General features: G+C 30.4%; 1 protein-coding gene across 1 annotated transcript; it reads right to left on the reverse strand.

Annotated features, from left to right (window-relative positions):
- Positions 1 to 1949: 1949 nt before the first annotated feature.
- On the reverse strand, positions 1950 to 5988 carry LOC107475943 (hydroxyisourate hydrolase). The gene is made up of 13 exons (XM_016095647.3): positions 5770 to 5988; positions 5588 to 5651; positions 5033 to 5088; positions 4779 to 4854; positions 4600 to 4671; positions 4425 to 4512; positions 3904 to 4162; positions 3618 to 3733; positions 3198 to 3418; positions 3034 to 3056; positions 2852 to 2939; positions 2568 to 2658; positions 1950 to 2328 (listed from the first exon to the last, which is right to left on the reverse strand). The coding sequence occupies exons 1-13, from the start codon at positions 5932 to 5934 to the stop codon at positions 2082 to 2084; spliced, it is 1566 nt and encodes a 521-aa protein (XP_015951133.1). The 5' UTR covers positions 5935 to 5988; the 3' UTR covers positions 1950 to 2081.
- Positions 5989 to 15600: the final 9612 nt, after the last annotated feature.

The following is a 15600-nucleotide window of genomic DNA, read 5'->3' on the forward strand; positions in this document are numbered from 1 at the left end:
AAATTTAAAAAATATTATATAAAACAATAATTTCTTCTTTTTATAGAAAGACTAATTTGCCTAAAAATTTTAGAATAATAAAAATTTATTCGAAATTAATGTATGTATTTAGTCTAAAATTTAAATAGACAATAAATAAATGTTCAGTACTTAGTAAACGAGACCCTACTTACTATTTGTGACAGAAATCTTGAGGGGTCGCAATAAATAGCTTACAGTTGTGTTTGTGTGACACTTCTCCGTAGTAGTTACGTGGGTCATCAATTATCAATGCGGTGTCGGTGATCTTGAAACAAAATCTCTTCCATGTAATATTAGATTTTGTTTGGAGTATAACAAAATTAATTATTAATATAAAATATAAAATATATATTAAAAATAAATTAAAAAATATATGTATTTATATATAAACAAAAATTTTATTAATATATCAAAATAATTTACTTATATAAAATTTAGGGTAAAACACTAAAATAAGCCAAGGGGAAGAAATTTTTACGTAAATCCGCCAAACCAAAATTTTTTTCATGAATCAACCAAAGCATGTTTATATGTAGTTCGAATCAATTAGATTCGAACTCAATCTACACATAATTCGAATCATATTGCTTCGAATTAAACTCCATTTCTACATAATTCGAATCAGCTGAGTTCGAATTATACACAAACACACGCACACACTAATTCGAATCAACCTGATTCGAATTACACACATTAATTCGAATCAAGGTGATTCAAACTACACCCACGCACGTGTTTTCAAGTAATTCGAATTATGCTGTTAAAAAATTTATTTAAAAAATTAATAATTTAAAAATTAAAAAATATATATTTTATTCCATGAATTAAAAAAAAATCTAACAAAATATTTAATTACGAGACTTTTTTTAAATATTAATGAGCTATCAATTCAAATTTCATACAATACTCTTTTGTCCATTTTTAATAGCTCATGAATATTTTTTAATAAATTTTTTTAAATTATATGGTGAGATATTACATGATTCGAATTACGCATGGAAAGTTCAATCACTCTGATTCGAATTATATGGTGAGCAATTCGAATTCTATACAATACTCTTCTGTCCATTCTTGATAGCTCATGAATACTTTTTAATAAATTTATTTTAATTATATAAACCACAAAAAAATAATGCAAAATAATTTAAAAAATGACTTAAAAAATATTAGGAATACTATAAAAATTTGTAATGTTCTAATAATTTAGGTAAATACATGCATGTACACAAATTTTAAATAAAATACTCTAGATAGTCAATAATAATTTAAAAATTAAAGAAAATATTTTATTCCATCTAAAATAATTAAAAAATATATTTTATTCTATACAAAATAATTTTAATTAAATATTTTGTTAGCTTTTTTTTACTGCATGAAATAAAATATATATTTTTTTAATTTTTAATTATTATTTTTTAATAATTTTTTTAATAAATTATTAATTTTTTTAATAAATCAGGGTGTAATTCGAATCAACTTGATTCGAATTATTGTATGTGTGTAATTCGAATCAAGTTGATTCGAATTAGTGTGTGTGTGAGTTTTGTGTATAATTCGAAGCAATATGATTCGAATTATGTGTAGATTGAGTTCGAATCTAATTGATTCGAACTACATATAAACATGCTTTGGTTGATTCATGAAAAAAATTTTGGTTTGGCGGATTTACGTAAAAATTTCTTCCCCTTGGCTTATTTTAGTGTTTTGCCCTAAAATTTAGGTTAAAATATAAAATATATATTGAAAATGAGTTAAATAACATATATATTTATACACAGAATATATAATAACTGATTTTTGTGTATACTTAATATAATAGATATACAAAATATATAGTAACTAATTTTGATGGTTAATTATAGTGTACAAATAATATTTTTTATTAGATTTAGTAATTATAAAATATCTATATTTGTATTTAATACTAGTTTCTCCTTCAATGAGCCTCTGATTTATTTTCTTATTCACATAATCAATCTCCAAAGTCGATTATTCAAACTTTTGTACACGAACACTACAAAAATAAATAAATAAACAAACAACTAAACTAAACTAAACTGTTATATTGAGTGGCCAACAGAAACATGTGATGGATCCTTATTAAGTTGTTGAAGATCTCCAACTATAGAAGTGCTTCCACCCTTCAAGAATTTGTTGTACCATTTTGCAGAGAGCTTAGGATATCTCTTCAATTCAGGATCATTTCTATCAACATAGTATAGTCCAAAGCTTGATTCATATCCATCCAATAACTCAAATACATCCATGAATGACCATACAAAATAACCTTTTATATTTGATCCATCCCTGAAAAAAAAAATTATCATGACATAGAAAGATAAGAGATCACATTAGAAGTGTGTCAATGCAACAATTCCAAAAATGGAAAATAATAATAATATTAAGAATTTAATTTTGATACGGTAACAGTGTAAATGTACGTAATCGTCTAATCGTATCCATTCTTTTGGACGACTATTTACGCTTATTTTCAATACGATTTTGATTCGTAAGTGGAAAATTGATGAATTTAGTTATGGCAGTACCTCAATGCATCAAGCACAGCACCAATATATTCATAAAGGTAGTTGACCCTTGTCACATCTTGCAATGAAGAATTGCTATTGGTTCGTTGACCTAACAAGAGTCAACCCATGAATATGCATAATTATTCATGTCAAAATTTTTTTTTGTTACTCTAGTTCAATTACCAAAATATGTGACATTTTTTAACTGAGTAATTGGATTATATATCACTTTATTTGATTAATCAGTAAACCCTGAATTCATGTTAACAAATTCTAGCAATTTATTTAATCACTAGTTGTACCATTTTCATATATGAATAATGGAGGATTGCCATAAAGAAGCTTAAGTTTGTTTAGTTCCTCCACCAACTTCCATGGGGTGACAGCAATCTGAGTCAAGGAAAAGGCATATACAGTGAAGCATAAACAATAATCTAAATACACGAACCAATGAATTAAGAAAATAGTTACTAATTTTTTTCACCTCTTCATTTGAAAACAGCTCAACTGCAAAGAAAAGACAAAGCAGGATTGTTATTTTAAAAAAACTAATGTAAATGATGCAAAATTTGAACTATTACACATTTTCAAAATGATCATGGAAAAAAGAAATGGTGAATGGAACTAGTAAAGCACAAGAAAACTTACAGTAAAGCACTGCAGCTATGTCCATGTTGTAATCTCTCAGATTATTATTCAAGGCATCAGGATTATCTGTGACATTGATATTGTAGTAGTGAATCACACCTATGAAGTCAGCTGAACCTTTAATTTGTTTCGACTCGCGACTTGTGAAGGCTGGAATTCTTGAGCCTGCATTTCTCTTCATGGAAACCGGGTAGTCTCCGCGCACCAATGGTTCCATAATCCTGCAATAAAGCAGCAGCAGCAGGTATATAAAACTGCCATATCTTTTCTCATTTTAGTCAAAGTCATTTGACAGAAGACAGAAACATTAAGACCTGTTTGGTTTGTTTTTACATTTCTTGTTTTTGTTTTTACCAAGAAAACATTGAACAAAGGGCAAAACACAGAACATGAAAATTGATTTTAGGATTTGCAACTTACCAACCAACCATATGATCATAAACTCTCTGACATGCTACCCTATCTCGTTCCGTGTTTGTTATTGGATGACAACCAAATGTAAAGATTGATATACCAACAAATCCATGTTGGTTTTCCTGCAATGTTACTTGTTTCTCAAGAATCATGAATATTCTTTGCCAACAAAATTTTCCTTTTCCATATTTACCTTCTATCATAACACAAATTAATACTATTATATTCCATCTATCTATCTATCTATTAAAATTTGAAATATAGAACATAGAAATTATGAGGTGATATGTACCTTATACTTTCTTCTGTACAATCTTGCAGCTGAAGAATGAGATAACAAGATGTTGTGAACTGCCAAGTAGGGTTCTATTGTTGAGTTACCCTTGTTGCCAGTTGAATGACAGAACGGGGGAGAGCAGCGCCGAGGTGGGGTTGCTCCCGAATCATAACCGCCGATGGCGAACACGTTTGGCTCATTTATAGTAGTCCAATACAAGACCCTATCACCAAACTCTCTAAAACACACATCTGCATAGTTTGTGAAATCTCTTCTGCATTCACATTAAAATAATTCTTTTTAACTCATAACTTTTGGCTCTGTCTATGAACTACGATCGTAATATAATAGCAGTGAATATCAAGCACAAAATACAATCATGCACAAAATGAATATAAATAACTATTTAAACTATACAACCACCTACTTTGAATTAAGATAATCACAAAGTGCCTAATTTTAAATTCTTAAGGACTAATGTTTATACAATAGAAGTTCATACACTTGGAAATTTCAAGACTTAATCTCAAACATACATGATTTTACGACTAACCCATCCTCCATATTCATCCTCAAGTACTTGTGGAAGATCAAAGTTGTGTAGTGTTACATGTGGTTGGATTCCTGTAAAGGGAAAAGAAATGGAATGCACATTAATTGAATAAGCATGATTGATTCCAAAACCCTTTTTCTTAAAGGAATTTCTAGAACCATTGCTAATGAGCTCATTGATGAGATTGTTGTAGTATTCCAATCCCTTGGGATTCACAGGTCCTCTGCCATCTGCAGAAAAAAAAAAGGCATTTTCGACGGCATAATTGAAAATAAAGGCAAAGTAGAGAAAGAGCAATGATAATATAAAGCGAAAATTAGGGTTTATAGCATAATACTTGGTATGAGTCTAGACCAAGAAATGGAGAATCTATAGGCATCAAGGCCTGTTTCCACCATCAGCTTCACATCTTCCTGTATTACACATTCTTAATTTTAAACGATTGTGTGTATTATCCCCCAACCTGACAGACCAATGACTAATTCGTTGTCTGACTAATGAGTTGCTACATACACAAGATGAGATTCGAACTCTCGACACTCGACCAACTCAAGTTGGTTAAAATTGAAGATTAATAGCATAGTACTTTACCTTATACTTGTGGTAGCCATCACAGGCTACATCTCCATTTTCTGTCCCTTCAAACACTGCTAATATAGAGATATATTATGAGTCTCTTTAGTTTGTCAAGTGAAAATGACAAGATATAGAGTGAATAACTAATTAACTAACTAACTAATTATACTGTTACAAAAATACTATATGTACACAAAAAAGTCAGTTATTATGTATTTATATATAAATACAAGTATCGCTTAATTCATTTCAATGTATATTTTGTATTTTAGCATGTATTTTATACAAATAGTTGATTTGATGACTAATTTTTGGTATATACATAGTATGACTGATTTTATTGCAGTACAATAATTTGACTATTAACAAGATATAACTGCTAACTGAATTCAATATCTTCAACTTTAATTATTTGACTCAGTTTTGGATTTGCTTTTCAAAAAAGAAAGATAAATTTTTATTTAAAAAACCAATTTTATGTCAGGATAAAAATATAAAAAAATACTTTTTTTAATCAATTATGTGTATGATGAATCAAAAGAAGAAAGGAGATAAAGAAAAGGAAGTAACCATCATGAGCAAAAGTATCCCATATGCTTGGAGTTCTTCCATCTTCATTAGCAGCTCCTTCCACCTATTCATAAACACACACAATATAACAATATTGATTAATAGGAGTAATCATATTATTGCAATGGATTAATTAAGTTAAAGAGAACATAGAGTCAATAGTGGAGTAGAACAGTTAATACCTGATAAGCAGTGGTGGCTGATCCAAAAATAAAGTCTTGAGGGAAATCATCTCTGCTATAATAATTCTCATAAGCACTTAGTTTTCTCAAAGTAAAGTTTAGAAGCAAAAAGGTTATTAGTTTCAAAGTAAGGATTGTTGAATAACATGTTTTTGGTTCCATCATCTGATGAACTAAGTTGTTTTCTGACTTTTCTCAATGTGTGTAAGCTCTGTCTTAAATTCAATTATCTTTACAGAGAGTAAACGGACCGAACAATTATGAAACTCAGAAAGTCAAAAGTCAAAACATATGAAAGCAAGTGATGCCACATAAAATATTTTTTTTTCTTTTTGTCTTTTTAGAGTAATATTATATAGATATAGTTTTTGACTTTTTGTATACATTTTCTTATACATTTTTTATTCGTTACGTTAAAAATAATCGATAAAAAATGAATAAAATACACAAAAAATATAAAATAAATATTATTTTTCTTTTATTATTATTTTTTGGTGGGCCAAGTAGTATTAATTATATTAATATATTTGGGTATAACAATATAAAAACACTTTTTATTAATTTATTATATGAAAAATATTTTTTTTAAGAAAAAATCTTTTAAAAAAAATGTAAATGACAGCTTTTTAAAAAAGATATTTTTTATTTTTCTAGTGCTTTTACTTTTATTACTAGAATTTATCAAACATGCTAAAAATAAAAAATATTTTTTATTAAAAAATATTTTTTTATCAAGATAATGATGCCCAAATAAGCACTAATCTATTCTTAATATATAAAAGTAGGTACATAAGTTTACCCACATTACTTTTAAGCTATTTCTCTTCTTCTATTAACGTCATGTCAGCAACATCGCTTACTTGGCAAAATTTTAGAATCAACCACTCAATTTTTGCCAAATCATCTATCATTTCTAAATCAACAAAAAAATATATATATACAAAAAATAATACAATAATTACCAATGACAATAATTAAAAATTAATAGTGTCTAACCAAATTTGTAACTTACAAATACATTAAATTCATATTCCTAGATTTATTATTGTGAACAATACAAGAAATTTATAACTCCAATAATTAACTTATTAATTTCTATAAATAACTCATTCAATGTAATAGACATCCATATTATAAATGTCATAATAATATTATTAATCATAACAAATTTTACGTTACAAATATTCAAATTTCATACTATTTGGATTACTTATATAAGTCTCTTATCACTATTCCTTCAAATTACATCAAATTTAGCACAAAAAATTTATTTCTGAATTATACAACATCTCAAACTTACTCAATTGAGATAACTATGTTGAATGTGAAAAGTGTACGAAGAAAGCATATGAAAAAGGAGATAACTACATTTGTGGCACATGTAATTAAACACCACAATATCCAACAATAATGTAACTCTATATACTTTTCATAATCTCATCTATCAAATTATTAGTTACTAACCCAATACTTATTTTAGGTTCAAACTTCAATTAAAGGTTTCAGATCAAAGTGGTACAACAACTTTTGTACTATTTAATGGCGAAGCAAAAAAATTGTTGGGTACAACTGCTTCAAATCTAATGACACTCTAGAAAAGTAATGACATTGAAGCACCGCCCCAATTGAAAAATTTGTGCAACCTTACTTATATTTGAAATCAATGTAAATGATTTTAATCTTAAAGAAAGTTCTCAACAATACACTGTTACCAAGACATTTGTTCAAACCAAAAACACTAAATTTCAAGACCCATTTGTTACCAAGACATTTGTTCCAACAAAAAACACTAAATTTCAACACCCATTACAACAAATAAAACAGGTAATATTAAAAAGAATCATTTATTTTAGTTATTTTAGATATCATTTTATGAGTTTGGAAAACTCTAAATTAATATTTGTGATGACTAAATATTATTAAATATTTAATTACAAAATTATTAATTTGATTTTCATTTAACATATATTAATTAAATAATTTTGTGATGCAGGTTTTAATTGGGCCGAAAACAAAATTCTGATGCAAGCCCAATTACATCAATTATATTCAGCCTTGTTTTAATAAAATAGTTTTGGCTGAATTGATTATTATGTTACTTAGACCAGATTGAGTTATTATTGCTACAAGCCCAAATAAATGCTTTCCTATTTGCTCAATGCATAATCCAAAAAATATACATCAGGAAAGCAAATGTTATTAATTGGGCCAGATTAAATGATTATTGCAACTAAGCCCAATTCTATTTGAGATGAGAGTTCCTCATGCATGATCCGAAACCAATAGAGAAAGAAAGCAAAATTGCTTCAAACGGATCCAAGCATTTCACCATGTGATGGATTCCAAAATTCATTACATTGTCATTTATTGCATGGGAACTATGAGAGAGAAAACAAGACACTTGATTTGATTGTAGCACTTATGGCTACACACTACTAAGCAAGGAAAGAATCATTTCATTTAATCTCATTCTCTTTCCTAATTCAATGCTTTTTAAATTTCTATCTTCTCTCTCTATTTGCTTCTCTTCTTCGGTTATTACATAGGAAACAAAGGTTGCCATGGAAGCTACATGGAGCTACCAAGAGGAAGGGAAAGCACGCCTAAAGACCGTCATGAAGATGGCAAGAAAACATACTAAAATAAAAATGAGCTGTGGCTGAGATTTTCACCAAATATGGTTAGATTTGGTGAGGTAATCTTGAGCTCTTCATGCTCAAAAAGGAAGAAGAAGATTCGGCCAGCAAGGTGAGATTCTTGGAGGCATGGCTTGTCTTTGATTCTGCTCAACCACCACAAGAAGTAGCTAGAGTGGCGAAGTGATGGAAGAGGCAGAGATTGAAGCAGATGAAGCCATCATCATCATGAAGCATCAAGGGCCAGAAATCCATCTTGGAGAGCAAGCCAAGGATGGAGAGCTCGGATTGATGAAGAGTGATGACCAAGGAAGGACTAGAGGTAATTGCATGTTGGGTTTTGTATGGTTATCTCTTCTCTCTCTGTGTGGCCGAACCGGTTATGTGTGAAGAAAAAGAAGTTAAGCTTGGACTTTTGGCTTCAAGTGTGGAGGCTTCTCTCTTCTATAAAAAGAGTGAACAACCATTGTTTGAAGCAAGGAGTTAGAAGTAAGCAGTGAGAGTGCAAGGCACAGGATTCTCAGAGCTACCTAAGCTTACAGATTTTCTTCTCCTTCAATGTATTCTGTTTTGTATTTTTTTGTTTAATTTTTTCATGTCTTGAGGCTCATGGAAAAAGGCAAATAGTGAGGTTTGTATGAAAAAGCCATAGAGCGGAAAAAGGCAGAGAGTGCAAAACTAAAAGAAAAAGCCATAGATGTCTTAGAGTTCCTTTGTTCATCTATGTTGTGTTTCATGATTCTGTGGGAATCCCCTTGTAAGTTGGGTTAGCACTTTACAATTTGTAATCTGGAAAATTATAGTGAAATTCCATCATGTTTGTGATGGAGACTGGATGTAGGCTGCACTGCACTTAGCAGCTGAACCAGGATATATCTGGGTGTAATCTTCTTTCTCTCCTACTCCATTTCTGTTTCTACTGCACAGGAGCTAAAATAAAAAATGTCTCATGCCAAGTGACGAGACAAAATGAAAAAGTCTCGTGGCTAGGGACGAGATAAAAACAGAAAAGTCTCCTCTAAGTTCAGTAAGTGATTGCAAGCAAAAAGGGGGCTAAGATTCAACTCCCCTTTTCTTAGCCACTGAAACCATCATCATTTTTATTTCTAATTTAAATTATTCATTGATTATAGGAACCAACTTCGCCAATACTAATATCATCAGACGAAGATCATATACCCATCAAGAGATTAAGGAGAAAGAAAACTATATAAATTCAAGACACATCTTCGAAAGAACTTACTTGCAAAGATGGAACAAACAACACAATAAAAAGTGCATATAACTCAATAATTCATAAAGAACATGTCTTCACAAAAACTTACACAGAAAGAAAAAAGTAACAACTCTAACAACAATCAATAAAAAAAAAGGATAAGCGCCACATAAGAAGACTAAGTTCATCAACTAAAACAAATGCAAAAATCAAACTACCAAATAAAAATATCATTTTGTACATACAACTCTAATATCCAAATCTTTTATACTACAAATTATTTTAAATAAAATACCTTTTAAATTTAACTTTAGTTTACACATTTAATTTAATTTTACAAAACATAATGATTTTTAATATTTATTATATACTATCATTAATTTACCGCCCCACGCATGAGTCTCATTCTAGTTCTTAATATATAAAAGTAGATACATAAGTTTACCCACATTACTTTTAAAACATCTTTTTCTTTCTACTAATGCCATGTCAGCAACATCGCTTACTTGGCAAAATATTAGAATCAATTACTCAATTTTTGCCAAATCAACTATTATTTCCAAATCAGAAAAAAAATACAAAAATTTGTAATCAAATTTGTAACTTACAAAGACATTAAATTCATATCCATATATTTATTATATCTCACCGTTATAAATAATACAATAAATTTATAATTCCAATAATTAATTTATTAATTTCTATAAATAACTCATTAAATATAATAAACATTCATATTACAAATGTAATAATAATATTATTAATCATAATAAATTTTACGTTACAAATATTCAAATTCCATACTATTTGAACTACTTATATAAATCTCTTATTATTATTCCTTCAAATGACATCAAATTTAGCACAAAAATTTTATTTTCGAACTACATAACATCTCAAACTTACTCAATAGAGCATCATTCTTTGGACAATATCACCAAACAAAAAGACAATTAGTTTATCAAAATTCGCATGGTTCATCTATGGGAAATATTATCACCCACAAATGAAGAAGAGCCTCTTTGCTTAGAAATAATTATATTAGATGAAAAAGTAGAAAATAAACGTATTTATTATATTTTAAAATTGAATTTACGAAAAACATACTTTAATTATTTTTGTTTTTTTATACTTTTTATATTATTTTATAATACTTTATATATAATTGTATTTTAATATCGTTAAAATTATATTTTTTTAATATGCTATTCATTATTCTTTTTTAACTAATTATGAACTATGATTTATTAATACTGTAGGGAAGAAAAAGTCTATACTATAAAAAATTTAAAAATAGAAGATACAAATGATTTGTATAGGCCAGTTAAAGGTATAATGAAAACAAACTTTTTACTCACAATTGTTGTGAAAGAAATTAAAGATCTAATTTTGAACATTTTCCAAGATTATTTTGAATTTGCATCACTTGAGACATTGTCTGACAGAGTGGGTCAAAGAAAAATACTAACAGGTAATTTCATTTTATACTATTTCAATTATTTTTATTAAAAATAACTTATTCAAAAAAAAACTTATACATTTTTGTTCTTTTTATTGTAGATGTCATTAGAAAACTACATCAAGAGATTAAGAAGAAAGAAAACCATACAAATTCAAGACACATTTTCAGAAGAAAAACATACATGCAAAGATGGAACAAACAACATAATAGAAAGTGCATACAACTCAACAATTCATAAAGAACATGCTTTCACAAGAACCTCAACAGAAAGAAGAAAGCAACAATTCTAACAATAACCAATAAAGAAAAAGGAGGACGAGCGCCACATAAGAAGACTAAATCCATCAACTAAAACAAATGCAAAAATCAAACTACCAAATAAAAATGTCACTTTGTACAACTCCAATATCCAAATCTTTTGTACTACAAATTATTTTAAACAAAACACTTTTCAAATTTAACTTTAATTTACACATATTTAATTTAATTCTACAAAACATAATTATTTTTAATATTTATTAGATACTATCATTAATTTACCGCCTGCGTATTGCGCGGATCTCATTCTAGTTAGATTTAAGTTTTTATTCAAACAATAATTTTCCTTATTTATAAAATTTTCTATCATTACTATAATATTTTTCTATTGTTCTTGTTACGTGTGTATTTTCTAGCGGATGCTTCATGAAAGGTTTTTAGGATATTCCTTAAGAGGGTTCAAGAGAACATAAATCAGACACTTGGATTTTTAACATTGCCATTTGATGGTTTCAATGACTAAGAGAAGGGGGTTGAATCTTAGCCCCTTTTTGCTTGGTAACACTTGCTATTCTTTTGAGGAGACTTTTTAATTTTTGTCTCGTCCCTAGCCACAAGACTTTTATTTTTGTCTCGTCACTTGGCACGAGATATTTTTCGATTTTTGCCCTTGTGCAGTAGAAACAGAAATGGAGTAGAAGAGAGAGAAAATTACACCCAGATATATCCTGGTTCAGTTGCTAAGTGCAGTGCAGCCTACATCCAGTCTCCATTACAACAATGATGAAATTTCACTATAATTTTCTTGATTACAGACTGTAAAGTGCTAACCCAACTTACAAGGGGATTCCCACAGAATCATGAAACACAACATAGATGAACAAAGGAACTCTAAGGACATCTATGTCTTTTTCTTTTAATTTTGCACTCTCTGTCTTTTTCCGTTCTATGGCTTTTTTATACACCTCACTGTTTGTCTTTTTCCATGAGACTCAAGACATGACAAAATTAAACAGAAAAATACTCAACAAAATACATTGAAGGAGAAGAAAATCTGTAAGCTTAGGTAGCTCTGAGAATCATGTGCCTTGCACTCTCACTGCTTACTTCTAACTCCTCACTCCAAACAGTGGCTGTTCTCTCTTTTTATAGAAGAGGGAAGCTTCCACCCTTGAAGCCAAAACCCAAGCTAACTTCTTCTTCCTTCACATGCAACCGGTTCGGCTAGAGAGAGAGAAGAGATAACTCATGCAAAAACCAACATGCAATTACCTCTAGTCCTTCCTTGGTCATCACTCTTCATCAATCCGAGCGCTCCATCCTTGACTTGCTCTCCAAGATGGATTTCTGGCCCTTGATGCTTCATGATGATGATGGCTTCATCTGCTCCAATTTCTGTCTCTTCCATCACTTCGCCACTCTAGTTACTTCCTGTGGTGGTTGAGCAGAATCAAAGACAAGCCATGCCTCTAAGAATCTTCACCTTGCTGGCCGAATCTTCTTCTTTCTTTTTGAGTATGAAGAGCTCGAGATTACCTCACCAAATCTTACCATTTTTGGTGATAATCTCAGCCACAACATACTTTTATTTTGTTATGTTTTCTTGTCATCATCATGATGGTCTTGTAGAGTATTCTTCCTTCACTTCGGAAGCTCATTTTTGCTTTCATGGTTTCCTGGGTAATAACCGAAACAGAGAAGGAGAGAGATGAGAGAGAATAAACAACTTGGAAGAAAAGCAATTAAATAGGTTAATCAATTTAATTGAAAAGGTGCTTTTACTTCCCTTAGAGTGGCGTGTAGCTTTAACACATCAATCATGTCACTCATTTTCTCTCTCTCATTTATGTTTCCAATGCTACCAAGTTAAAATTTGAAAATCCATCCTTAATGAGAATTGGAATTCGTTAGAGAATATAGGGCAAATGATAACATTTGCTTTCCTGATAGATTTTGGATCGAGCATTGGATCTTTAGCATATATCACAATTGGGCTTGGAGCAATAAAATTCATTCTGCCCCAAGTGATATATTTCCCATTCAGCCATAAGAAACTAACTTCATACTAATGCTGAATGTTTTAATCATTGGGCTAGCAACATTTTCTTTTTATTTCGGCCCAATTTAAAAATCTGTAACAAGATTATTAATCAATATATGTTAAATGAAAATCAGATTAATAATTTTATAATTAATTATTTTTAATAATATTTAGTCATCACAAATATTAATTTAGAATTTCCAAACTCATCACCATTGTTGATTTGGTTTCTTTAGATTGCATCCACCACTATTCTCTATTTAAATAAATCTAGTAAACAGAAGATATATTATAAAAAAGAAATCAATGATCAAGGCAAAACCCGAACAGAGAAAAGAATACCATGCTATTATGATTTTAATGAGTTCATAATGAAGTTTAATGTAAAATCCCTCAAATACCCTTTCTCCTCTTTTTCCCAAACCAAACCCTAACCCCATTTTCCCAAATTAAACCCACTAACACTCACTCTCTTACGCATACACCCCACACCCCACAGCCACCTAAGTCCTAACCCTTCGTCCCTTCCCGGACTCTGACTCCATGAGCTTCAGCAGCTCAGCTCCTTCTTCACTCCTCGATCTTCGCTATTTCGGTGTTCCCTGTGCTGCATGTGCCTGCGGCCTTGCTTCAGTTTCGTGGCGTCACAAATCGCGGTTTGCAGCGGCTGGGCGGCGCGCTCCAGTTCTCTTCTCTGTGAGCTGCCTCTCGTCGTCGGTCTCCCACATCGCCTGTCCCTGTCTCATCTCGTCAGTCATCACAAAATCGGAGTCCCGGCGGCGCTGTGTCTCGTCTTGCTTCTGTTCTGCCTTTCACTCCTCTCTCCTCCTCTGTCTCTCGGTGGCTCTGTGATTTAATGAGGATATACCATGATTGAAGAGTAGAGCTATTGGCCTCCTAAGTGACTTGAGACGCAAAGGTGTTGCATTGGCTGAGGATCTTACCAACGAAATGTATCAATTTGGTGCGGCAGAGCTTGCTGTGGCTGCTTTGGTTGGTGGAATTGCATCCCAAGACGTCATCAAGAACTATCGCCAGCTCCATCTTGTCGCTACTCCGGTCCAAATTCTGTGGTCATTCGTTCCATTTCACTTCAATCCTCCTTACTTTGAATTTGACACTCCGAGTTGGGTATCTTCGGTCCCTTGGGACCACGTTGTGAGTAGGCTTTACATTTATAACCGTTAAGCTTTTGGTTTATGTTAATATGAGTTTTTAATTATATTTATAAAACTATTATTGAAGAACTTTGATTTGATTATAATAATTGATTTATTATAGTTGAATAATTATTCTTATGAAATTCATATATTAGAAATTTTACATGAGACTATATATATGTTTGATAAAGCTTTATTTTATTTTAGAATATTGATTTTATTCGAATATATACTTTTGAAGTATTAAAGTATTTGTTGGCACTCATTTTTAAATTATGAAATATGTTTTTATGATTGAAAAAGTATGATTTGAAAATATTTCTAATAAGAAAGTATTATCTGTTTGATTTGATTCGATACCTTGTATATTTGAGAGATTAAAGATTTATTGTATTTGAAATTATATGTTTTGAATTGGTTTGGGAGGCTCGTATTAGAAAACCGTAGTTAACGGCGGTTATGACGTTAACTTAGATGCATCTGACTCAGACTCCAGCTAGCAGGAGTGTTGCTAGCCTAACGTGTAGGCCACACGTTAGATCTGTTATTCTGTTAGGACACACAAGAGGAAAGGGCTACCCATAGAGGTGGAGCCGCCCATGTGTGGACTTTTGATTTGATTTCTGTATGAGAACTCCCTTATTGATTCACTTATTATTATCAACTATTATTTTCTAATTAAAGTTACTTTGATAATAATGTTTATATGGTCTCATGTCGATTATAAATGTATTGTCTAGTCACTGAGTTGTAAAACTCACCCCGTTTTTTTTAAAAACATTTTTCAGGAACAAATAATTGACTATGTGAGACTTTTTATTCAAGAGTAGCAATCTGCAACGAGTACGTATTCTTGTTGAGTTCCTAGATGTATATGCTCCATATGTCACAGGCAGGATCCAACCATTTGTAATTATTTTATTTTTGTTAAAAACATATAACTATTTATTTTAGAACTTGTAAGATATTTATAACTTTCTTATTCAACTTATATTTGAGTCGGTTTAGGCTTGCTAAGGGACTATTTTCCTGAGCGCCGGTCATGGTTCATTTTGGGC

Source organism: Arachis duranensis, chromosome 2 (genome assembly GCF_000817695.3).
Source record: "Arachis duranensis cultivar V14167 chromosome 2, aradu.V14167.gnm2.J7QH, whole genome shotgun sequence".
NCBI classification, from domain to species: domain Eukaryota; kingdom Viridiplantae; phylum Streptophyta; class Magnoliopsida; order Fabales; family Fabaceae; genus Arachis; species Arachis duranensis.